At 37.3% G+C, this 24,119-nt stretch overlaps 3 protein-coding genes across 3 annotated transcripts in view; 2 read left to right on the top strand and 1 right to left on the bottom strand.

Moving 5' to 3' along the window:
- The first annotated feature begins 247 nt into the window (after positions 1 to 247).
- Positions 248 to 1,561, top strand: LOC108307454 (olfactory receptor 52R1-like). The gene has a single exon (XM_017532818.2). The coding sequence runs from the start codon at positions 411 to 413 to the stop codon at positions 1,356 to 1,358; it is 948 nt and encodes a 315-aa protein (XP_017388307.1). The 5' UTR covers positions 248 to 410; the 3' UTR covers positions 1,359 to 1,561.
- A 6,369-nt stretch (positions 1,562 to 7,930) lies between these two features.
- LOC108307453 (olfactory receptor 51H1-like) lies at positions 7,931 to 10,991 on the bottom strand. Its single transcript, XM_017532817.1, has one exon. The coding sequence runs from the start codon at positions 10,943 to 10,945 to the stop codon at positions 9,995 to 9,997; it is 951 nt and encodes a 316-aa protein (XP_017388306.1). The 5' UTR covers positions 10,946 to 10,991; the 3' UTR covers positions 7,931 to 9,994.
- A 10,102-nt stretch (positions 10,992 to 21,093) lies between these two features.
- Positions 21,094 to 24,119, top strand: part of LOC108307394 (olfactory receptor 51H1-like) — a 4,493-nt gene continuing 1,467 nt past the window's right edge. Inside the window, exon 1 of the mRNA XM_017532791.2 lies at positions 21,094 to 21,122. Coding sequence (XP_017388280.1) covers positions 21,094 to 21,122 — 29 coding nt within the window. The remainder of the gene's footprint in view (positions 21,123 to 24,119) is intronic.

Raw genomic sequence — 24,119 nt, 5'->3', positions numbered from 1 at the left:
AGCTTAACAGATGGATAAATAGGACCTGTAGGAAAAGTTGAAAATATAAGCTGTCAGTTTTAAATAATAGAAAGGAAAGAATAACTATGATATTATTTGTCATGATTTTTTTTCTTAATAGATTTCAATTTCAAGAAAACATTGATTCTTAAAAAACAACTACACTTGCGGCTACCACATTTTGTTTTACCCTATTTTGAATGACATAAATATAAAAAAAGAATAGTATCATTTTATGCTGCAAGATTTTATTTATAAAAAACAGTTGAAATTATCACACCTTATTTTTAAACTCAATTGCCCTATTACCCAATTGTCCTATCCCGAGGCATTTGATTAATAACCCTTGTTTTGATTCCCATTTGCAGAGCGTAGATCAGTTTCCCAACGGAGAACATATTAACCAGATCATGGTGCTGGCTTCAGGGAACAGCTCTTCTCATCCCGCATTCTTCATCCTGCTTGGAATCCCAGGCTTGGAGTGTTTCCAGTTCTGGATTGCCTTTCCGTTCTGTGCCATGTATGCTGTGGCCATTGTTGGAAATATAACTCTCCTCCATGTAATCCGAATTGACCACACCCTGCATGAGCCCATGTACCTCTTTCTGGCCATGCTGACCATCACTGACCTGGTCCTCTCCTCCTCCACCCAACCTAAGATGTTGGCCATATTCTGGTTTCATGCTCATGAGATTGAATACCATGCCTGCCTCATCCAGGTGTTCTTCATCCATGCCTTTTCTTCTGTGGAGTCTGGGGTGCTCATGGCTATGGCCCTGGACCGCTATGTGGCTATCTGCTTCCCATTCCGACACTCTAGCATCCTGACCCCATCAGTTGTGATCAGACTGGGGGCTGTTGTGTTGCTGAGAGGGCTGCTGTGGGTGAGCCCCTTCTGCCTCATGGTGTCTAGGATGCCCTTCTGCCAACACCAAGTCATTCCCCAGTTGTACTGTGAGCACATGGCTATGCTGAAGTTGTTGTGTGCTGATACAAGCATAAATCGTGGGTTTGGGCTCTTTGTGGCCTTCTCTGTGGTTGGTTTTGATATGATTGTCATCAGTATATCGTACATAATGATTTTGAGAGCTGTGCTTCAGTTGCCCTCAGGTGAAGCCAGCCTCAAAGCTTTTGGCACATGTGCCTCCCATATCTGTATCATCTTGGCTTTTTATATCCTGGCCCTTTTTTCTTTCCTCACTCACCGCTTTGGTCATCATGTGCCCCGAGTGGTAAGCATTCTGTTTTCTAATTTCTATCTACTGGTACCTCCCATGCTCAACCCCATCGTCTATGGAGTTAGAACAAAACAAATAAGAAACAGGTTTATCCAAGGATGTTTTGGAAAAGTACTTTGAGCATGACCACCACTTAAATTGCCCCACTGATCAGGGGACATAAATGAATATTTTTCAGGCCATTACATATCATAACTAAGTCAGCTCTGTAACAATTGGCCAAGAGGCAGATAAACCTTCAGAAACAAAAGGAACAATTTTCAGGATATCCAGTCTAAGTGATCTCTGAGAGATGCCATAACAACTTAGTTGACCTAAGTTCATCATCACAAGAAAACAATAAGAATAAGTCTTTAATCCATGTGGAGTTAATTTTAAAGGAGTCCAGTTTCTGCTTTCTGCACATGACTAGCCAGTTTTCCCAACACCATTTATTAAACAGGGACTCCTTTCCCCATTGCTTGTTTTTGTCAGATTTGTCAAAGATCAGATGGTTGTAGATGTGTGGTGTTGCCTCCAAGGCCTCTGTTCTGTTCCATTGGTCTATATCTCTGTTTTGGTACCAGTATCATGCTGTTTTGATTACTGCAGCCTTGTAGTATAGTTTGACGTCCGATAGTGTGATGCCTCCCACTTTGTTCTCTATAGCCCTTTATATCAACCCAGACAATACATTCTATTGATTGCAGGTTGTTAGATAATAACTCAACCAATTGCCAATCAGAAAATCTATGCATCTGCCTATGACCTGGAAACCCCCACTTTCAGTAGTCCTGCTTCTAAATTAATCAAGACTTGTCTCAGATAGTTTTTTGGTTTACATTATTGTTGGCATTTGTGCCGTGTGTGTAGACCTATGGCCCAAATATCCCCAGGAAAATGATGAGGCTGAAGGCAGCAGGAGTGTGAAGGAGTATGAGGTTCTCTTGTCCCACCTTGATGTTAAACATTTTAATGTGTGGTTTTGACTTATTAACCCCGAAATCACTGGTTCTTCCTACTCTGTCTACTGAGGCCAGAGCTTTGAAAAGTCAGTGAATATTTTTAAAAAGGATGTCACCTTTCACAGATGATCCAGGTAAAAATAATATTTACACTACTGGTAGGAGTACAAATTAGTATACTTTGTTTAAAAGAAATTTAGAAATGTACATAAAATAGAAAGTATTCTCTGTCTCTCTCTCTCTCTCTCTCTCTCTCCATATATATATGTATATATATATATATATATATATATATATATATGCATACACACACATATATGTAATTTCCCCACTGAGAATCAAAATTTTGGAAGCAAAAACACGTATAAAGTCATGCACAAAATCATTTTTTGTGAAAACCCAACAGAAAACCATTCAAATATTGTCCTGTAAGAAAACAGATGAATCAATGTGCAATTGAGTATTAGATGCCTTTTAATATCTGATATTTGCAACAAGTATCCAAAGATGTAATAAGTGATGAAGATATGTTAAGTTTAGAAAAAAGAAGAATTGTCTTTAAGGCTTGATGCCAATTCTAAAATGGAATGCATATACATAAAAAGAAACTCAAGAAAGGCATCCAAATGATAGTCAAAGCTATTCTAAGTAGTGAGACTTGTAGTATTTTCATTTTCTTTTTGTGCCTTAGTGTATTTTTAAAAATTATCCTCAATTGAGAATGTTTAATTTTAGTATGGGAAAAATCATGAAGATAACAACAGAAACACAGGTAAAAGATTAATTCAGTGCCAAAGCTTAGTGAGGTGAGATGGGCAATCTGAGAGGATGAGACGCAGAGGCATAGATGAGATCCATCCAAGCTCAGGAATCCAGATGTAAAATTTCTGCTGGATCATAGCTTCTTCAGATTCATAACTCACAATGGGGCTTAGGTGAGCTGAAGTATTGTTCTCTCTTTCCCAACATTTTCTTATTCCCCATCTCATTCTGAAGGACAATGGACTTCAGAATGCAGCAGAAGTTTTTGGAAAGAATGAGGAAGATCTTCTCTTCTGAATAGACTATATTGTATGGCGTAAGATGATAGGAAAGCTATTAAACACTTTAATAATGTATTTTAATGGTAATTTCTTTTAAATTAACGTTTTAAACCATTTTTAAAAGCATGCGTCCTTTCTATTAATTGGACTTGAATTGTCAACATTTTACTGCTCTTTCTTAGAAAGCCAATGAAGAAGGTTGTAGAATTCAGGGTCTTATGTTTCTAAAAGCAACATTAGATTCAGGTGCTTTGAGTGGATTAAGGAGCATATTTGCCTCTTCCAGAACTAACAGATTATGTTGAAGTCTGAAGATACCTTGCTCCCCACCAAAAATGGATACTCTGAGGAGCATTTTTATCCTTCCCCAATTTTAGAGTTAAAGGGACCAATTTTTCTCTATCTGCAAATTAATCAATGAGAGACTTTCTTTTTAAATTTTTAAAATTAGCTTTCTTAACTGTGTAACTTGTAACAATAAAATTTAAATGTTTCTATACACATTTTGATGAGTTTTAACAACTGTGCAGTCACCAGCTCCTCAGTCAACATGAAGAACATTGCAATCATTTCATAAAGATTTCTCCTGCCCCAGTGTAGTTTGTCAGCCCCCCTCCACCTCAACCAAGGAAACCTTCACATGATTTTTTCACTATAGATTAATTCTGATGGCCCTATAGCTGTACATCAATCGAAGAATAGATTACTTATCATTTTGAGTCTGTCATCATTAATGCAGTATAATGTCACTCAAGCTGTTGTGCATATTAGTAGTATATTTCCTGATTTTGCTGAGCAGTATATTCAATGTTTTCAACATGCCTTTACCAGTATAGCAATATTTCTCTCCTTTGCTCCAGCCCTTCTAGTCTTTTTATACTTCCAAACACATCAGTGGCTTGTCTGTATTAAGTCTTTGCTCTTATTTTTTCCAGTTTCCCCAGTTGTTCTTCTAGAGGGCATTCTAGCTCCCATCATTATCCTCTAGGTCTCAACTAATGCCACCTTCTCCAACAGGTTTCCTCACCCACCTGTCTTCACCAGATCCTGACCTATGCAACTTTAATATCAATTCACGTATTTTGTTTCCAACTTATCACTTACCACAATCTCAAATTTTTATTACTTATTTATCATCTGTGGCTATGACTTGAATATAACTTCATAAGAGAATAGTGCTGTTGCTCACTCATTTATCCTAAAATCTAGCACACACCTAAAAAAAAAAAAAGAAAGAAAAAAAGAGAAAGGTACATGAATGAATAAATTTGAATGTTTCTGATCTGATGCATTGCCTGGACAATTCCAATACTGTCTAAATTTGGCATTTGCAGATATACTTATGCCTCATTCCCCCCAAACTACTATAGTACCAGATCTTTCAATCTTAAGGACTCCTGTCATTATCTGCACTGAATTAACATTTTGAGGGAGGTTGTGTGATATGGTTTGGATCTTTGCCTTCACCCAAATCTTGTTGAATTGTAATCCCAGTGTTGGAGGCGGGGCCAGCTGGGAACTGATTGGATCACAGAGGCTGCTTCTCATGAATCATATAGAACCATCCCCTTGGTTGCAATAGTCAATGAGTTCATGAGGTCCTGTCATTTAACAGTGTGTAGCACCTCCCCGCTTGCTCTCTCTTCTTCCTGCCTGGCCACGTAAAATGTAGCTGCTTTCTCTTTACCTTCTGCCATGATTGTAATTTTCCCCAGGCCTCCTCGGAAGCAGAAGCTGCTATGCTTCTACAGACTGCAATTAAATCTCTCTTTTAAAAATAAATAACCAGTCTCAGGTATGTCTTTATAGCAGTGTGAGAATGGACTAATACATTGTCAAATAAGATAGATTTGTTATAAAATAGCAAATTGTCTCTGACTCACCCCTTTTTATAAAAATTAATCTATTTGTAACATTTTAAATTTCTATTCAAGCAACATATTAAGTGTTACTCTGCATTCAGTGTTTTGCTGGAGAATGGAAACAGAATAGGGAACAAAAGAAACTGAGAAGCATAGAATCTAGTTTTATTAAAACTATTATTTAAGATGGGTTGCACTATCATGATTGTGAGCCACCTTAGGTATTCTGAATCAATAAAAATAGACAATTCTCTTCCTTACAACTTGAAGAGTTCCTGTGTCCATGACATGAAGTATGTGACTAACCTTGAGTGTGTCTATACTCATTTACAAAAGCTCTCAAGTGAGCACATTGATTGAGGGATTCTATTTTCCATTTGTTAATGGGCAGAATCATCACGGTGACAGTCTTCCCTCAAATAACACAAATCTATGATCATAGTGATTAAGAGAAGCCAGACAGGACATATCAGAGGTGGATCCCAGTAAGTCAGTTTACCGTGGTTTCTAAATGTTACTCAGAGCCATACTGTGATCTCAGGGTTCAGTTCTAGAGTGCTTCCCAAAGGACGATGCTTCATCTTCTCTGCACAGAGCCAAACACAGTGCTATTAGGATGCTGATGTTTCATAATGAAATCAACAAGCATTTTTTGACCAGTGGCTATGTACCCAGTGCAATGCTTGGGATATAGAGATAAAGTTTACAGCTCTTCCTTGGAACCTACCTCTTCCCTCCTGCATTGCCTGTTCCATTTATCCTCATCATACTCACTGACTCCTGTGTATCATAATGATCTGGCTCTGTGTGTGCCTCTATGTCTTATCCACCATGAAGAAAAATGTTGCTTTATTTACCTCAGATCTCGGCAAATCCTAGCACAGAACAGGTATCAGTAGGTATGTGGGAAGCAATATCTTTCTATTCAATGGAGGTGACAGGCATATCACTAAAGAACTAAAATACATACTTTTAATACTCTGCATATTAAGTATTTTAAGCCAAAAATAAAATCCTAAGTCTCCAAATCATCTGAATGGATCCCTTATCTCAACTAAGGTCATTCTACAGTTAGCCTGTAAATCTCCTTCAGGCCATGATGAGAAGGGGAAGTCAGACATGCCTCATGACTGTTAACATCAACACAAGCCTTAGACTCATGGAACAAACCTTTTAAGTCTGATATGAAACATTTCCAATCCTCCCTCTCTGAAACTAGTTACTTGGAGGCTTCATCTGCATGATAAAAGCTTGGTCTCTACAGCCCCTTATATCAACCCAGACAATACATTCTATTGATTGCAGGTTGTTAGATAATAACTCAACCAACCACCAATCAGAAAATCTATGCATCTGCCTATGACCTGGAAACCCCCACTCTCAGTAGTCCTGCCTTTCCAGACTGAACAACCAACGTAGTGACACCTTGCATGTATTGATTGATGTCTTATGTCTCCCTAAAATGTATAAAACCAAGCTGTGGCCTGATCACCTTGGGCACAGGTCAATAAGACCTCCTGAGTGTGTGTCATGAACATGTCCTTAACCTTGGCAAAATAAACTTCTAAATTAAGACTTGTCTCAGATAGTTTTTTGGTTTACATTATTGTTGGCATTTGCACTGTGTGGGCAGACCTATGGCCCAAATATCGCCAGGAAAATGATGAGGCTGACGGCAGAAGGAGTGTGATGTTCTGTTGTCCCACCTTGACATTAAACATTTTAATGTTTAGTTTTGGCTTACTAACCCTGAAGTCACTGGTTCTTCCTACTCTGTCTACTGAGACCAGAGCTTTGAAAGCCAGAGGGGAGGAAAGAAAGGCGCAGGCAATGTGCTGCCTGATTTTGTAAAGCATGGCCCTTCCCATTATTCCATCTCTACCCCAGATGAGGCTGGACTCTCGGTCTGTGGTTTCCAGTTCTCAATGTGTCTATCCTAAGTGTCGCCATCAATGAAGACATGTGTAATGTGTAAATGAGCTCATCCAAATACACTTTGTAGATGAGGAAACAGAAACCAAAGAATCTAAGTAGCAAATTTGGGTTTCTTCCTGAACCAGAAAATAGAACAACTCAAAAGGTGGGAAAACAGTAAACACATATATAAACAGAAAACAGAGCTCCTAGGTGGGAACTGAGTCTCTCTAAAAAATCAGGTGAAAGTCTTAAAGAAATGTATAAATAAAGGGTTGTGGACTACGTAACTCTGAGGAGAAATTTGCATTGTCATTCAGTTTAATGATGTCCCTGAAGTTGTAGAAAACTGTGCCTTAGGGAGAGAATAAAAGGCAAATTTTACTTGTTCCAATTTCTGCTTCTTGAATGTGCTAGCTCCATTTGAAACCTCATGCCTTGAAAAGAGGACCAAGGCCTATAGGGAGGGAAGAGAGACAGGATGCATCCTCACTCTATCCTCCCATGTTAATTGGCTTCCTGACTGAGTAGAAAGGGATCAGTGGATGTTTAAGCCAGATTTACGGCCGGAGGTCTCTTGCCACCAGAAACAGAGCAATTATAGCGCATAGTCTCTGCAACAGGAAGTCATGGACAAGACATTAGGAACGGAAAGTCTGTTCAGGGAGGGGTAAATGTTGTTCTAGGAAAGGAATACAGAAGTCTAGCATGTGGTAACATAGACTGTGGACCAAATGGGATGATGGCTTGAGTTACCAACAGAACTTTATGAAGCTAGTTTTATTAAATAACACAAGGCATGGGGAAAATTCATTCATTCATTTCTTGATGAACTTCAATGAACTCTTCAATATGTATTCTGTTTTACTAGCCGTCAACGGCCATGTTTTCAAAAAAATTTTCACAATTGATTGTGATTTGTTTTGAAGGTGACTATTAAATCATTCTTACTACTGGTTGCCCAACACTTACCAGCCTGGAATAGAGTAAGTGCTAAATAGGCCAAGTTGATTTGTTCCATGAAGAAATATGTGAATGATGAATACTGTGTTCTAAAGAGGCCTCACATAGCTTTCTAAAAAGTGAATAAGCCACTGTATTGTTTCTCTGGGAGCTCTCGTTCTCACTGAATAGGCGAGTACAGGAGCCCAGAGTGCATTGTTGTTTATGGGATCATTGACAATGGCAATACTTCTAGTGACAGCTACAGAAGAAATGAGCACTGAGGTATTATCCTTTTCCCAAGGTCCTGGACATTAGGCCTGAGATTGCCTTAGGAATAGCAAAGGAAGAGAAGCACTGCAGTAGCCGGAGACCTGGCATCTCCCAGGAGTCACAGCTCGGGCCTTTCTTTAGTGTGTGACTGGAAAAGTTTCCCCCCTTCCTAACTCCAGAAAGTTTGTCTATTTCCTCCCTTCTCAGAATAGCAATCAATGACCAGGGCTGCCTACGTCCCTGAGAAAGTGTTTATGTGTACACAAGGAAGTCTGTATATTTATGAATTCCTCCTTGGCAGGGGTACTTAAGGGCATAGATCTATTGAAAAGGGGTCTGAAACGCCAAAAGTATTCTACTTAAAAGTAGGAGTTTCTGTTTTTTTTTTTGTTTTGTTTTTTGAGCAGGAAGAATATATTGAGCACCAATGTGGGGCATGGGGAAGACACAGAGCAAACATTGAACTTGGTCCTTATGATTTTGTAAGGAGAGAGAGATTTGTAAAAAATTAGAAATGCCATTCACATGGGCCAAACAATACAATTACATATTTTGAATCTAGGCCTGTCACTTGGAAACTGTATAACCTTGAATAGTTACTCGGTTACTTTAAGTCTCATTTCCCTCATGTATAAATATTTATGAACACTTTTTCTCAAAGTTGTTGGGGAAATTTACCATTATACTCTATAGAAGCTACTAGCATATTTTATTTCATATTAGCAAATTAAATGAGATATTATAATGTAATAGATAATTGCCTTATAATTGCCTGTGTGCATATTTTTCTACAGAAAAGTCATCCAGAAAACGGATGCATTTTTCCCTGTATCTCCAACGTCTAGCATCATGACCAGCATTTCATCAGCATTCAATGAATATTTATTGAGTGAATAAGTAATTACTCTAGCAAATTTGTTGCATAATAATTAACACAATTCCTAAAGCATGTATTAGACTCACTGCGCAGTCACATTGCACATATACCCACATTGTGTACCTTCAATTTTTTAACTTCTCTGTGCCGAGAATCTTCACTTACCTTACACAAAACCCAGGAATAACTTTACTCAGCAAAATTTTACTGCATCGTCTAGTATACAATGAAATTAATGTCACTTACACTGAGTCAAAGAGTAAACACAGAATACCTATTAATCTACTAAGTACATGGCAAGAAACTAGAACTATGATAAATATGTACAGAAGCGATGTCATAGAAAGGGAGAAAGTATGCATCAGGGAACCACAGATATGCCTACTTTTATTTCATCACAGATATCCATTACCAATAAATTCCTAAACATAAAGATATATTTTTGATCCTATAACACTTTTCCTTACTTTATTTTGAGAAAAAAAATATTAGATGCCAAAACCTTTGGCAGCACTATAGAACTTCTTGAATCTTTCTTACTGTAATTATTATTAAATTGATAACCAAGGGTGAAATATAACTAAATATTTTATGAATAAACATACATAAGTGTTATCTGGATAGATGTGATAATTTGTTCTCACTGATGCTCATCTCCAGTGTCAAAGAAAAGTTTGAAACTACTTAATAAATTAGATTTTGTGACACCATATGTCAAAACGCAGACATTCCAAAATACAGTATATACAGAACAATAATGACCTGTTATGTATCTTCACCCACAAACCTTACCCATTTCTGCATTTCCCCAGATGTGCAAAATTTGATGCGCCATAACTGTGGAAAATTAATTAATTCTTACAGTGGATACTTACTCTGCTTCTTACACGATTCCATTCTACTAGGCCCTGTTTTTTCTCCTCTGGAACACTTGGATGATCCTTCTCCGAATCTGCTTGGTCTTCACACTGTAGACAATGGGGTTTAGCACAGGGGGGAGCAGCAGGTATATATTGGCCATGAGCATGTGCACTACTGGTGGTAAATGCTTCCCAAATCTGTGGATCATGGAGGCACCAATAAAAGGAACATAGAAGAGGAGCACAGCGGACATGTGAGACAGGCAGGTGCTGAGGGTTTTGAGCCTTTCACCACTGGAGGCAATGCCCAGCACAGTTTTCAGGATGAATACATAAGACATTAGAATGAGGAGGGCATCAAGCCCCAGTGTGAAGATGACGACGATGAGGCCGTAGAGGCTGTTGATGCGGGTGCTGGCACAGGCTAGCTGCATCATGTCTTGGTGAAGACAATATGAATGAGACAAGATATTGGAATGGCAGAAGGGTAGGCGCTTTATAAGGAAGGGCACAGGGAAAACCACAGAGACTGCCCGGGTGAAGATAGCTATTCCAATCTTTCCAATAACACCATGAGTGAGGATGGAAACATAGTGTAATGGGTTTCGGATGGCCACAATTCTGTCAAAGGCCATGGACACTAGGACTCCTGATTCTACTATTCCAAATATATGGATGAAGAACATCTGTGTGACGCATGAATCAAAAACAATCTCAGGGACATTAAACCAGAAGATGCTGAGCATGGAGGGCAAGGTGGACAGGGAGAGACTAATGTCACTGAGAGCCAAGATAGAGAGGAAGTAATACATGGGCTCATGCAGACTCGGCTCCACCTTGATGACAGCTAGGATGGTACCATTTCCCAGGAGTGTGAGTGTGTAGAGAAATCCCAGGGGAAAGGCCAACCATGGGTTCTTGTCTGGCATTCCTGGGATACCTGTCAGAATGAAGCTATGGCGGTGGGCATGTGATGCATTCAAGTTGATCATGTTGTTGTTCTCACCATCCGGTGGGGCTGGACTCTTCCACTTGGCTCACAGCTCCTAAAATGAATATATATTCTCATATAGACAGTACAATGGCTTTATGAATGCACAGGTGGAACACCAGGGGAAAGAATAAAGTTAAAAAACAACATTTAGATGATAATTGTAACACTTTGTCTTTTTCCTCCCTACACAGTTACTTGTGATGACTTTTTTCTCTTGAAATACATTTCTTTATTTGAAAAATGAAAACAAGATTAAACATCCACTGTTTAGATAATAAAGAATTTTGATATCTCCTCCTTGTATAGCTCTTAAGGTTTAGCAGAAAAGAAGTAGACATTACCAAGGTCTTCATAACATAGAGCATATTGCTAAATAATTTTTTAAAACCCCACTAACTCACAATACCGTCACTGCACACTCATGACTACATACAATCCCACTGTCATCATAACCTACATTCACATAAATCCATGTGTATTAGGGTGTTTTATACACACATATATATATATATATGTATAATATATAGATATATGTATATATAATATATAATTCAATATACTTCTATATACTATATATTATATACATATTATATATACTTCTGTACACATACATGTTTCTATATGATAGGAAATATACTCTATACACACATAAATTTATTAGATTGGTGCAAAAGTAATTGCAATTTTTGTCTTTTTCAAATCTGATATGTGCATGTGTGTGTGTGTGTGTGTGTATGGAGAGAGAGAGAGAAAGACAGAAAGAGTATGTATTCTGGATATCTATTGTAAAGATAATTGTAATGAATTACATATGCAGATATATACATTATTGGATGAAATTATTCATATTAAAATTTAATCTTCAGAAATTTCAATAATCTATAATTTTCCATAGTCTCATTTTAAGGTAGCTAGAAGAAAATAAAGGTCATTGGCTCATAAGTAACCACACAGAAGGTATAAGAGAATAGGCACTTACAGGACTCTATTCCTAGAGCATATAGTATTTAGCTCAGTTCTTTCAAGCTCCCTTACTGATCATTCTGTATCCATGAGTGCCTCCTTCTAATACATTCTTCATTCGGCAGTTAGGATAGACTTTTTTAAAGCAAATATAAATCTCATTTATTCATCTCAAGCAAAACTCCTTTAAGGGCTCCCATTGTACTTAGAACAAAGCTCTAAATCCATATTTTAGCCTTCAATGTAAAGCAGGACTCAACCCCTACCTACCTCTCTATTACCAACTCACACCATTTACTCTCCCCTTTGGTCCCTTTAATCCAGCCAAATTTGTAGTCTTTAAGTTCCTGGATCCCAGTGAGATACTTGCTGATATAGGGTTTCTACATGCAGTCTTTCCAGTTTTTTCTGTTTTACTTCACCCCTCGTAAAGCTCATCTTTGCTTAAGCAAAGCCTAGCTGTGCTTCCCAAGTATGCCAATTCCAAATATCCACGGTAGCTTAAGGTTTCCTTGTATGCTGTTTTCACATTTTTGGGCTCTTCCGTCTTATAAGTGAGTATAGTTAAACATTGCATATGTACTTGTTTAATGTCTATCTCTCCTACTGGAGGTTTAAGCTTCCTCATGTAAAGGTCTATTTTATGGTTCATCACCTTATTGAGCATATGCAAAGTATTTATTAATTTTTCCATATTAGTGCAATGAAGACATAAAATAATGAATGGGTGAATATGGATGATTGAATGTCAATTTTCTTTCAGAAGAAATCTTATAATCCCTCAAACTCCATTTTGATCTTCTGCACATGAATTAAAAAACTTCAACAAAGAGAAAAATCTATTTTTCTAAGAGGCCACAGACAAAACATTAAATCGGGAGTCTTTGAGAGGTGTTAAGGTGTCTTTGTTCTCACCTAGGTACTTGTTAGAAAAGAAAAAACATCCCCAGAGCTGGTCTGGGAACTTTGAAGTTGGGGTGAGATCAGGCACGCAAGACCTAGTAGTTTCCCTACCTTTTCTGCCTCCTATTTCTCTGCTCCAGGATGAAGGTTTTTCTGTTAGAAAAATGTGACTACTGCTAAGTTATTTTACAGATTTAAGTCTCTTAAATACAGGTGAATTTTTGAAAGGTAGTGTAGTCTATTCACAGTTGTGTTGTGTCTTTCTAATAGAATTTGGGCCCCTCTCTCCTGGAAATCACAATGGTCAGATCTAAGCAAAGTACTTTGTGATTCCTGCTTAACCTTCTGTCTGCACTCTGAGGAGGGGTTTTGTTTTACTTTAAATGTTAAGTGAGAGCCTTCACTTGCTTGGGCCTGCTCTTCCGTATCCCCAGAAATTCTTGTGGCTTTCAGGTGGTAATGACCAGCTGGTTCACCCCTACTAGAGGTTTTTTGGGACCTACCTGAAAATTTTTAACATTCTTTAAGTCCTGAGGGCCTGCCGTAGCCCTGTTCTTCCATGTGAATAGTTGATTTTCGTTTACCTCTTCTGTGTTACTGCTTTTGGCTCTGATTTTCCTTACCAGAATCAGTGTTTTACCCTCATCTTCTTTTTGATTTTTCATTCTTATCTCCATTCTTCATCTTCCTTCTTTCAATCTTCTTTAATTTCTAGACCCCTTCTTTCTCTATCTCTCAATGAAATTCTTTTGCATTCTTCCATTCCATCTTTATTTTATGCTTAGCCATGCACTATACCCTTCCCATATCTATGTCTTCTTTTACTCCTAATAACACCTGCATTTTACTTTTTCTATCCATCTTTGCTTTCTACCAACACATGACATTCTATACACTATTCTCAGCTGTCCTTATCATGTTCCTCTCTAGAATTTCTGTGAGGATTTAATGAAAAAATGACCTAAATAATCTTACACAGAGCTTGTGAAGTAGAGGACATGGAAAAAAATCTTTTAAGATTAATTTATTATATTTATCAACCTTGTGCTATGGTTCAGAATTAATTTCTTCTTTCCTTTCCTGAGACTAGCATTCAGAGCCCTTATAAAGGCTGCCCAAACCTCTGGTGGGGTCTGGAGTCATCATGATTCTCCAAGGATTTCACAACTCCTCTGAAGAACTCCCATGAAGGGTGTTATGTAGTGCCACTTGAGCTATTCCGTCCTAATTTCCCTAAGAACTCTAAACCTTTCCTTTATCTGTCAGACTGTCTTCTATTCAGTCCACATCTGTGCAAAATTTGTCTTCATTTTAACTTTATGTGCATAGTCTTAGGCAGGTGTGAACTCACATACATGCACACAAATGCATGTGTATGCATGCACAAACACACATTGATTTGAATCACATTTAATTGCTAAGTAATATTTACAACTCTAGCCCAATTTCAGTTCAGGTCTTCTGACTCCAAAGCCAGTCTCAGTCTCAATGATGACATAATGTTGCAATTTGCCATGAAATAGAGCTGGAGTCTGCCATCGTTTGGAATGGATAGAATGATTGTCTCAATTCTGCGCATCAGGAACATAGAAAAAAGTGTTCTTTGAATTTGCTGAACTTCTTTGGTTGTTTTGAATTGTTATTTCAATACATCATGTATAATTTCTTGCATTTGATTTAATGTATTTTCTGTAAGGATGTTTTGCATTAATGAGGTAATTCTTAAAATTACAGGAACAGCTGGTTTTTCAAGCCTGTGCCTTTGTGTGGTCAGGGTTAAATTGTTCACAGGCACTTTCTATCCATCTTTATGCCCTTTTTATCTCAGTTATTTTCTGTCACAAGCATATTTACGTAATCACAACAAAAACAAAAGTCAGATATAAACAATTCTTGTGGTGATGCTTTAGTTCAGTCATGGCCAAGACTGTGTGGCCAAAAGTTATTCATTTATTTTTAATTTTTAAACCCATTTCTTTCCCACAGTGTATTACAACCTAAAAGAGTTAATGCATGCTATAAACATTAAGGGTTAGGGCTTTATAATGTGTGTCAATACATTTTTAATTTAAAAAATTGTGAATATTTCTCTCTGAAATACTGTTTGAGATAGAACTAAAAACACACAAAATGCTTGATGCAACCCCCTGAGTGTTTAACTGGTGGCTTGAACTCCCCTGAAGACATCAGGCCTTGACTCCTCCATGTCTACAGAAACTGATGCCACCTCTAGAATAAACTTCAGAAAGACTCTTACTGGGAAATTATTGTAGTAATTTCCTATTATCTGGAGATTAATCCATCAAAGGTCTTCCTGTCCATATCTAAAATGGCTAAATATGGTAAAAAGCATAGAGTTTATGAGTCTTATATACCTTGTTTTAATTCACAGTTTTAATTTTTTGAGCTCTTTGGTCTTAGGGAAAGTTATTTAACCACTCATTCATCCAGCATTCCTTGTTACCTATTATTAAATGAATTCTACTGGTGAAGTACAGCTATTCCCCTCCTTCCCATCAGCATTTATACAACCAAATTGGCCTAGTGGAAGTCATATAACCATGTTAACTATTCTCATTTTAAATTTATTTATTAATAAAATTATAAATTCCTTGCCAAAGGCCTCACATGTTCTTTCATTGCTTCCATATTATCACACTTTATGACTTTTTTCTACTCCCTTAGTCAAATATTTATGCACCTTTCTGCAACCAGTTTTTCAGTGTTTGAACTAGATCCTGTCCCCTATTATCTACCTGTGAATGTAACTTCAGAAATTCTTTTTATAACTTGTTCTTTTTTTCCCCAAACTTTTGTTTCAGAATCAGGGGTAGATGTGCAGATTTGTCATAAGAGTATACCGCATGATGCTGAGATTTGGAGTACAAATAAATATGTCACCCAGGTAGTAAGCATAGTATGCAATAGGTAGTTTTTCATAGTTACACCCTCCTTCTCTCCTGACTACTGGTCTCCAGTGTCTATTGTTCTCTTCTTTTTGATCATGTTAAGCCAAAGTTTAGCTCTCACTTATAAATGAGAACATGTGGTACTGGATTTTCTGCTTCTGCATTAGTTCCCTTAGTATAATAGCCTCGAGCGGCATTCATTTTGCTGCAAAGAACATGACTTTATTCTTTTTTATGACTGTGTAGTGTTCCATCATGTCTATCTGCCTTTTTCTTTATCTAATTTACTGTTGATGGGCACCTGGGCTGATTTGGCCTTTTTTTTAAAAAAAAAAAAAAACATGCAGTTTTATTATTCCTCTGCTTGATTATTTCTGCTAACATCAGAGATCTGGTTTTCTGTTTATTAAGAAAAAAGGTGTACTGCCAATATTTGTCTAATTTTTCTGCTTATTTTTTAATGTAAAACACTCAAAAGCATAAAAAAGAATTATTAAGAAAAAAGAAATTTCCTCTGAAGTAGAACTAATGAATCCTCTTTGCTCAAAAAAGAAGAGCTGTACCTGAAAAAAATTATTTAAAAAATTAACACTGTGAAAATGGACCAAAACAGGCAACATGTTCAGAAACATTCATTCTTGAAAACCTTTACAACTTCAGGCAAGAATACCACTCTCCCCCCATTACCAAATTATTATTCTTCTCCTTCTCCTTCTTTCTCTTCCTCTTCCTCTTCCTCCGCTTCCCCCTCCCCCTCCCCTTCCCCTTCCGCTTCTTTTTCCCCTTCTCCTACTCCTCTCCTCCTCCTCCTCCTCCTCCTCCTCCTCCTCCTCCTCCTCATCCTCCTTCTTCTTCTTCTTCTTCTTCTTCTTCTTCTTCTTCTTCTTCTTCTTCTTCTTCCTCCTTCTTCTTCTTCTCCTTCTTCTTCTTCTTCTTCTTTCTTCTTCCTCTTCTTCTTCTTCTTTGAGTAGTCGCAGTAATAGCAGTAGTTTTAGCAGGCTGAGATTGGTAAACCGGTAGTTGTACTGCTGGACTTGACAAACCACCAGTTGTGCTGCCAGGGAGTGAAGACTCAACTTCAGGTGGAAAGAAAAAAAAAGAAAAACTTGATCAACTAGCACTGGAAAACCTCAGTAGGAAATGCACAAGCACCATCCACCGTTTTAGTAGCCTGAGCTTGCAAGCAGGAGTCATCAGGATATTTTACAGGGAGATCTTTGAAATTATAGTTGTGGAAGGGCTATCCATGCATCCCTGACCTTACAAGAAAGTATTCAAACATATGAAGGAAGCTCAAGAGAGCTTGCTGGCTTGGGAAAGCAAAGAGAGACTTGAAAAGTGGTTGAACATTAAATATATGCTACACACACAACTCAATCAGTACAAGTGTTTCTGACTTAAGGAGTCTGGAGTACAGTGATGTGATCTCGGCTTACTGTAATCTCCACCTCCTGGGTTCAAGTGATTCTCCTGCTTTAGCCTCCTGAGTATCTGGGATTATAGGCACGTGCCTTCATGGCTGGCTAAATTTTGTATTTTTAGTAGAGATGAGGTTCACTATGTTGGCCAAGCTGATCTCGGACTCTTGACTTTGTGGTCTGTCCACCTTGACCTCTCAAAGTGCTGGGATTACAGGCATGAGCTACCATGCCTGGCTGAGATGCTGTCTTACACCAGTCAGGATGGCTATTACTAAAAAGTCAAAAAACAACACATGCCAGATGCTAGTGAGGTTATGAAAAAAAAGGAACACTTTTACACTGTTAGTGGGAGTGTAAATTTGTTAAACCATTGTGGAAGAAGGTATGGCATTTCCTCAGAGACCTAGAGGCAGAAATACCGTTTGACCAGAAATCCCATTACTGGGTATATACCTAAAGGAACAAAAGTTGTTCTATTTTAAAGGTACATGCACACGTACGTTCACTGTAGCACTAGTCATAGTAGCAAAGACATGAAGTCAACCTAAATACCTATCATTGATAGAACGGATAAAGAAAATGTACATATACATCATGCAATACTATGCAGCCATAAAAAAAAAAAAAACATTGAAATCCTGTCCTTTCCGAGGACACGGATGGAGGTGGAGGCCAGTATCCTTGGCAAACTCACCCAGAAACAGAAAAAACAAATACCACTTATTTTTATTCGTAAGTGGGAACTGAATGATGAGAACACATGGATATATAGGGGGGAAACAATACACACTGGGTTATGTTGGAGGGTGAGGGGTGGGAGGAGGCAGATCATCAGAAAGAATAGCTAATGGATGCTGGGCTTAATACCTGGGTGATGGGGTGATCTGTGCAGCGAACCGGCATTGGATTGGCATTTACAAATTTCTGAAAGAAACAAAAACCCTCAAAAATTCTATATTCAGTGAAACTACTCTTCAAAAATAAAAATAAATAAATTCCCTAATAAATAAAAATATATATATTAAAATAATTAAAATAAATGTGATAATAGTTTTTGAACAAATACATAATATCCATAGAGAGAAGAATGCATTAAAAACTTAATAGTAATTTGAGTTGAAAATTAAAATGAACTAAAAAAAATTTTTTTAATTACCAGATAGATCCAATAGCTGATTTAAGATGGTAGAAATAAGAATCTATAAACATGAAGATAAGTAAGTGAAAAACACCAAATCCAAGTAATATGAAGAAAATATTTAAGACAAATAAACAGAGTTTCAGAAATTTGTGGGGCGATATCAGCACACCAAATTTGTGGAATTCAGGTTCTTGGAGAAAAAATGAAAGTGGCATAATCAATGCTTGCAAATATAACATGAAAACTGTTCTAGATTGATTAACAAAAACATTAGTCTACAGGTTAAGTAAGTTCAAGAAAACTAAATTAGAATACATAAAAGCCTAAAGACTTTATTGCTAGAAAATCTACCCTACAAGAAATCAAGAAATGTTAAAGGATGTCATCATGGTGAGTAGAAATGACATCAGACATTAACTTGAATCCAAAAAAGAAGTAACACTGAAAATAATAAATATTGAGTAATAGAAAAGACTGCTTATGTAAATAATGTATTATCTTTAAAATATGTTTTTAAAAGCAAGTTGTTTAAGTAAATAATGACACTGAATTATATGATCTATATCATCTGGAGAGAATATATATGAAAATAATTTCATAAAGGATAAAAGAAAATGGAGCTACAGTATGGAAAAGTTGAAAAACTTTACTGTGATTAAGACAATATTAGTGTGAAGTAGAGAGTGATAAAGTGAAGATGAATTTTGTAATTCTTAGAATAATTACTTAGATGTATATTCCAAAATATAGCTAATAATGTGTTAATAGAGAAATCAAAATGACACAATCACTGAATGGTTCCATGGTAATGGATTAGATATGAAGAAGAGAGGGAGGAAAGACCTGAATTTTAGTTTGGGCAACTGGCTGAATTGTGGTGTGGTTAGTGATTTGCCAAAATTAAACTTAAGCAGATGGCAAGAAAACGTTTTGTTTTTTTGTTTTCATTTTACAGTATTTTCCATGTTAAATTTCAGTTTCCTATTTGTATTACAGTGGAGTTATCAAGTAGGAATCTGATCTGGAGAATAAAGGCAGTATTGTAGCCTAAAGATATACACTTGTAGTTAATCAGTATGTAGATGATATTTAAAGCAATGATATTTGATGATACCACTAAGTAAGAGAGTGGAATTAAAGAAAAAAACATCAAATAAAAGATACACCAGAGCCAGGCACTGTGGCTCACGCTGTAATCCCAGCACTTTGAGAGGTCAAGGCAGGTGGATCACTTCAGGTGATCGAGCCCAGCCTGGCCAACATCATGAAACCCTGTCTCTACTAAAAATACAAAAGTTAGCCAGGTGTGGTGACAGGCACCTGTAATCCCAGCTATTCGGGAGGCTGAGTCAGGAGAATTGCTGGAACTCAGGAGGCGCAGGTTGCAGTGAGCTGAGATCACGCCATTGCACTCTAGCCTGGGCGTCAAGAGTGAAACTTCGTCTCAAAAACAAATTAAAAAAAGATACACCGACATTTAGTGCTCTAGGAAGAAGATGTATAATCAAAGAATAATAAAGAGTGTAAATGAAAGTAGAAGGAAACATCAGGCAAACATGATTTCATAGAAACCAACAAAGGAAAATAATTCAACATTGCAGCAATATTTTACTGTATTGAAACCTGAAGGACAAACAGGGGAGTAAGACAAAGCATTTTTGCTGGGTTTAGCAATAAGCAGGTTATTGGTCACATCTGCACATACTGTTTCAGTGGTGTGGAAAACAACATTTACTGAAGTGAACTGAGGAGAGAATGGGAAGTTATTGACAGGGAATATAGACCACAATGTTGAGAGGCTTTGCTATGAAACAGAAAAGAGAATGAGACAATAACACAATGACATGTGAAACAAGGGTAATTTTTTCTTTCACCTTTTTTTTTAGACAGAGAATTATAAAAATTAAGCACTAGGGCATAATTGTATTTTGATGTACTTATTGATGCACATTGATATAGGACTGAGAATAATTCTGAGTTTGGATGGGTTGCTACCATAGATCTGTATTAGGCAAAACCAGGTCCTCTGGGAACAAGACAAAGCAGTGTAGCACGCTCAGAAGCCTGGTTCTGACTAGCCTTTGGCCCTGGGGCCAACTCCAGAAAGTCATATGTTCATGTCTCCATAGAATCATTTCAGAGGAAATTCTGGGGAAGGCTGCTGTTGGTTTTAAATCTCTGTGCTGCTGTGGTTGACACATCAGAAAGGACTCTTCTAGACCAGGCTTTGGGTAAGTTGGGGAAAAATCTGAGGCCTGAGAAGTGCTTTCTGTGAGGATCTTGTCACAGAATGGCAGAGATTGCAGTATGGACAATTCATAGAAAAATGTAGAGTCTCCTGGGTGTTAGCAGGGCTGAATGCCTTTCTGGCTACTCCAGAGTAGAATTCATTTAAAAAAAAGAAAAATGTAAAGGTCAGCACTGAGTGGTAAAGGTAAAGGAGATTGTATGTTGAGCACAGTTCATTATGTTATCTCCAATTTGAATTTAACGGCAGAAATTTTCACTAAATGTTGATCTTCTCCTTTAGAACCAAATAGAACTTCAAAGCACAATAATCAGAGAGCTTATATTAAAGCTTTAGTTTTGAGACCTGATGCAAGTGAATCAACTTCTCTGACCCTTGTTTTTCTAGTGCATACAATAACAGTAATAATACGTTTTGTATCTTTAAATGAGATAGGACATGCAAAGGGCTAAGAACAGGGCCTGGAACACGAACAAGCACTCAATAAATATTAGATTGTTTATTATTAAAGTAGTAAAATAACAATCATAGTTTCACATGCTCTACGCAGGGAATAGGAAGATGAATACAGCAGGTAGCAAGTGGTTGAGGTTTGCTTAAGAATGAATTATAAAACAGCTAAAAATTGCCAATTTAAAGAGGTTATACTGCACATAACATTTTATTTTTTATTCCTAGGATGATTGACAATTTTCTTGAATGAAAAGTGAAATGATACCAAATCATGAATGCACCTGCTGTACTGTCATTCCCATTAACTCCCCGTTTGTTCTGTTTAGTTTATTCACCATTCATGCCTGCAGAAAATCATGTGCTTTAAAACAGATGGACAAAGCCACATTGTCATCAAAGACCCAGATGACAATATATTTTTAAATTAAAAGTAAAACAATTGGTGTTTGGCTCATGAGTCTTTCATGGTCATTGGGAACTGCCAATGAAAATAAATATTGCATAGAAAATTTTAAAAAAATATTGTACAACCATTTTATCCAATTCAGTAGCCACTAGTCACATGTGACCATTGAACATTTAAAATATGGCTAGTACAAGTAAGGTAAAATTTTAATTTAATTTAATAAATTTAAATTAAAATGGATGCATATTTCTGGGGACTACCATATTGGAAAACAAAATACTGCACTAAACTACTGACTGAGAAATTTGGAGTAATTTTTTCTGTCTCATTCATTCCCAAGAATCCAGAGCTCTCTGTCTTTTGTGTGTAGCTCTGGATTTTGTCTGGTGGATTTGTTCCTTTCTATGACCAAGGCTACTATTTCATTTTTTAAAAAGAATACCTTAAACAAAGAGTTCTTAACCTGGGTCCATAGATGGTTTTCAAAAATATCTGAATTCATTTAATTTTTATGCAGAACTTTGCTTGTGTAAGTGTGTATGGTGTGTTGGTGTGTGTGTATGTGTGTGTGTGCATTCTTAACTGGGAGACTCTTTGTGGGATTCTCAAAAGGGTTATGATAAATGCAAAGTTTAGAGCCACTATAACACTACTCTTTCTTTTAATCCTGAACCTCTGTCAGCTGTGGCTAGACTGGCCTGGAAAGGGGATTAGCTCAACTGCACATTTGGATATATCTGCTTAAGACAACACCAAACTATTAAAATGGAAGATAATTGATTGTGTGGCATCAATATTTTAATCTTGATCTTTAATCTTCTTCATTGCAAGCAGTAGACATTAATGTCTGTGATTCCCCATAGACTTAACTAGGCCTTACTTGGAGTTACAGTGAGAAATGTAATTGCTGCTAACTGAAGATGACATTTATTAGAACAGTCATATGGGAACATGGAAGAAGGAGAATGAATCTTCTTTACGGAGAAACAGGAAAACAAGTCTAGATGAGTTTTAACACCCAGGGCATTGACTTCAGTATACTGAACAACATTTGAACTTGTCTTTTGGGAGATTCTCCATGGATAGATTTAATCTGGCTGAGCCATATATTAGCTGTAAAACTCTTTATAAGTATTAGAGATCATTCTGCTTCCTAATGAAGAGAACAATGAATCTCAAAATTCCTTTCTAGATACACCTTAGGACAGAGAAATCTAACTGCAAGGAAGAACGTACTGAAGGAAAAGGGCCTCAATAAATGAAAATGACAATGGGAAGGCTTTGGATATTTCTGAAAAGGGACTAAAGCATCTCTTCTCTGGCTCCAGGGTATCCTTTTTGTATTGCTGCCATGAGAAGTTACTACAAACTTAGTAGCTTTAAATAATATAAATTTATTTTTAACAGTTCTTTAGATCTGAAGTCCAAAATGGTCTCACTGGGCTAAAACCAAGATTTAAAACATTTTTAATGCAATATTTTCTGGAGACTTAGGGGACAATTCTGTTAACTTACCTTTTCCATCTTCTAAAGGCCACTCATATTCCCTGCCTCCTGGGTACCTTCCTTCATCTTCAATGTCAGTAATTCATGTTCAGTCCTGCTCATGCTGCCATCTTTCTGGTTCTCTGCAGCTGACAAAGGTTATTCATTTCTAAGCAGCCCTATGATTTGATTGGACCTGCCTGGACAATGCAGAAGAAACTCTAAATCTCGAGGTTCTTAACTTTAACTACATTTGAAAATCCCCTTTTGACATGCAAAGTAAGATGCTGATAGTTTTCAAGGATTCAGATGAAGAAATCTTTGTGGGCTATTAATCTTCCTACCATAGTAGGTCTTTTTAAAGTTCCTTGGGAGCCAACGTGACTTCTTCCTCCCTTGCTTGCTGCCAGCTCAGATCCTTTTAGTACTCACAGACTCTTAGGAATACAGAAGATCAGAGCTTTAAATTCCTTAAAGTGTATCTTTCCTCCTCCATCCCACACCACACAAGTGCCAAAAGGGGGAAGGATTAAGAAATTGAGCACCAAAGAGGGAAAGGATCATATCAAAAACAAAACAATTTAAGATCACAACCAAGATACACACACACACATATCCACAAGTTTATATTTGCACATCTGTGTTTATGAACAGTCCTTATATTGGGATTGTAGTTGCCTACCTATGTCTGTCCCACAGACCCCAGCTGCATTATGGATGAATAAATGCACTCAAACATAAATTGCCAGTGAACGAGTGGGCTAAGGGGTCATGAGCCACTCACAGAGAGAGATTGCAGCTACACGACCCTGACTAGTTTGCCCTCTTCTCATTTATTTAGTATAGATTTGATAACGCAGGCTCTAAGTCAACACACTTGTAGAGAAAGATTAAAGGCCAAGTTCCAATGTCCAAAGCAAACACCATTAGTGGGTAATCTCCCTCATCAACCTGCCCCTGAGAGGGCCACCTGGCTCAAAGATTAGTTTTAATACCACATGAGTAAACAAGCTAGCTAGGCAAACTACTCACATTCTGTTGTATTTGCACCCTAATATCCCTGGCTCCTGCAAAGAGATTCTAGCTGCCTTTGGTCAAGAACTATAGAAAAAACCCTTAGACTTTCCAAAAGAGTTTGACTATATTCTATAACTTTCTCTACTATTTTTCCCTTAATATTTTTGCCACCACCCTGAGTAAATTCCCACAGTTGCCAATATACTCTTCATGGTTATTGGTGTTA

The sequence above is a fragment of the Cebus imitator genome, unplaced genomic scaffold, assembly GCF_001604975.1.
Source record: "Cebus imitator isolate Cc_AM_T3 unplaced genomic scaffold, Cebus_imitator-1.0 Scaffold79, whole genome shotgun sequence".
NCBI lineage: Eukaryota > Metazoa > Chordata > Mammalia > Primates > Cebidae > Cebus > Cebus imitator.
Note: the sequence above shows the minus strand (reverse complement) of the source record. Positions and strands in the feature narration are given on the sequence as shown.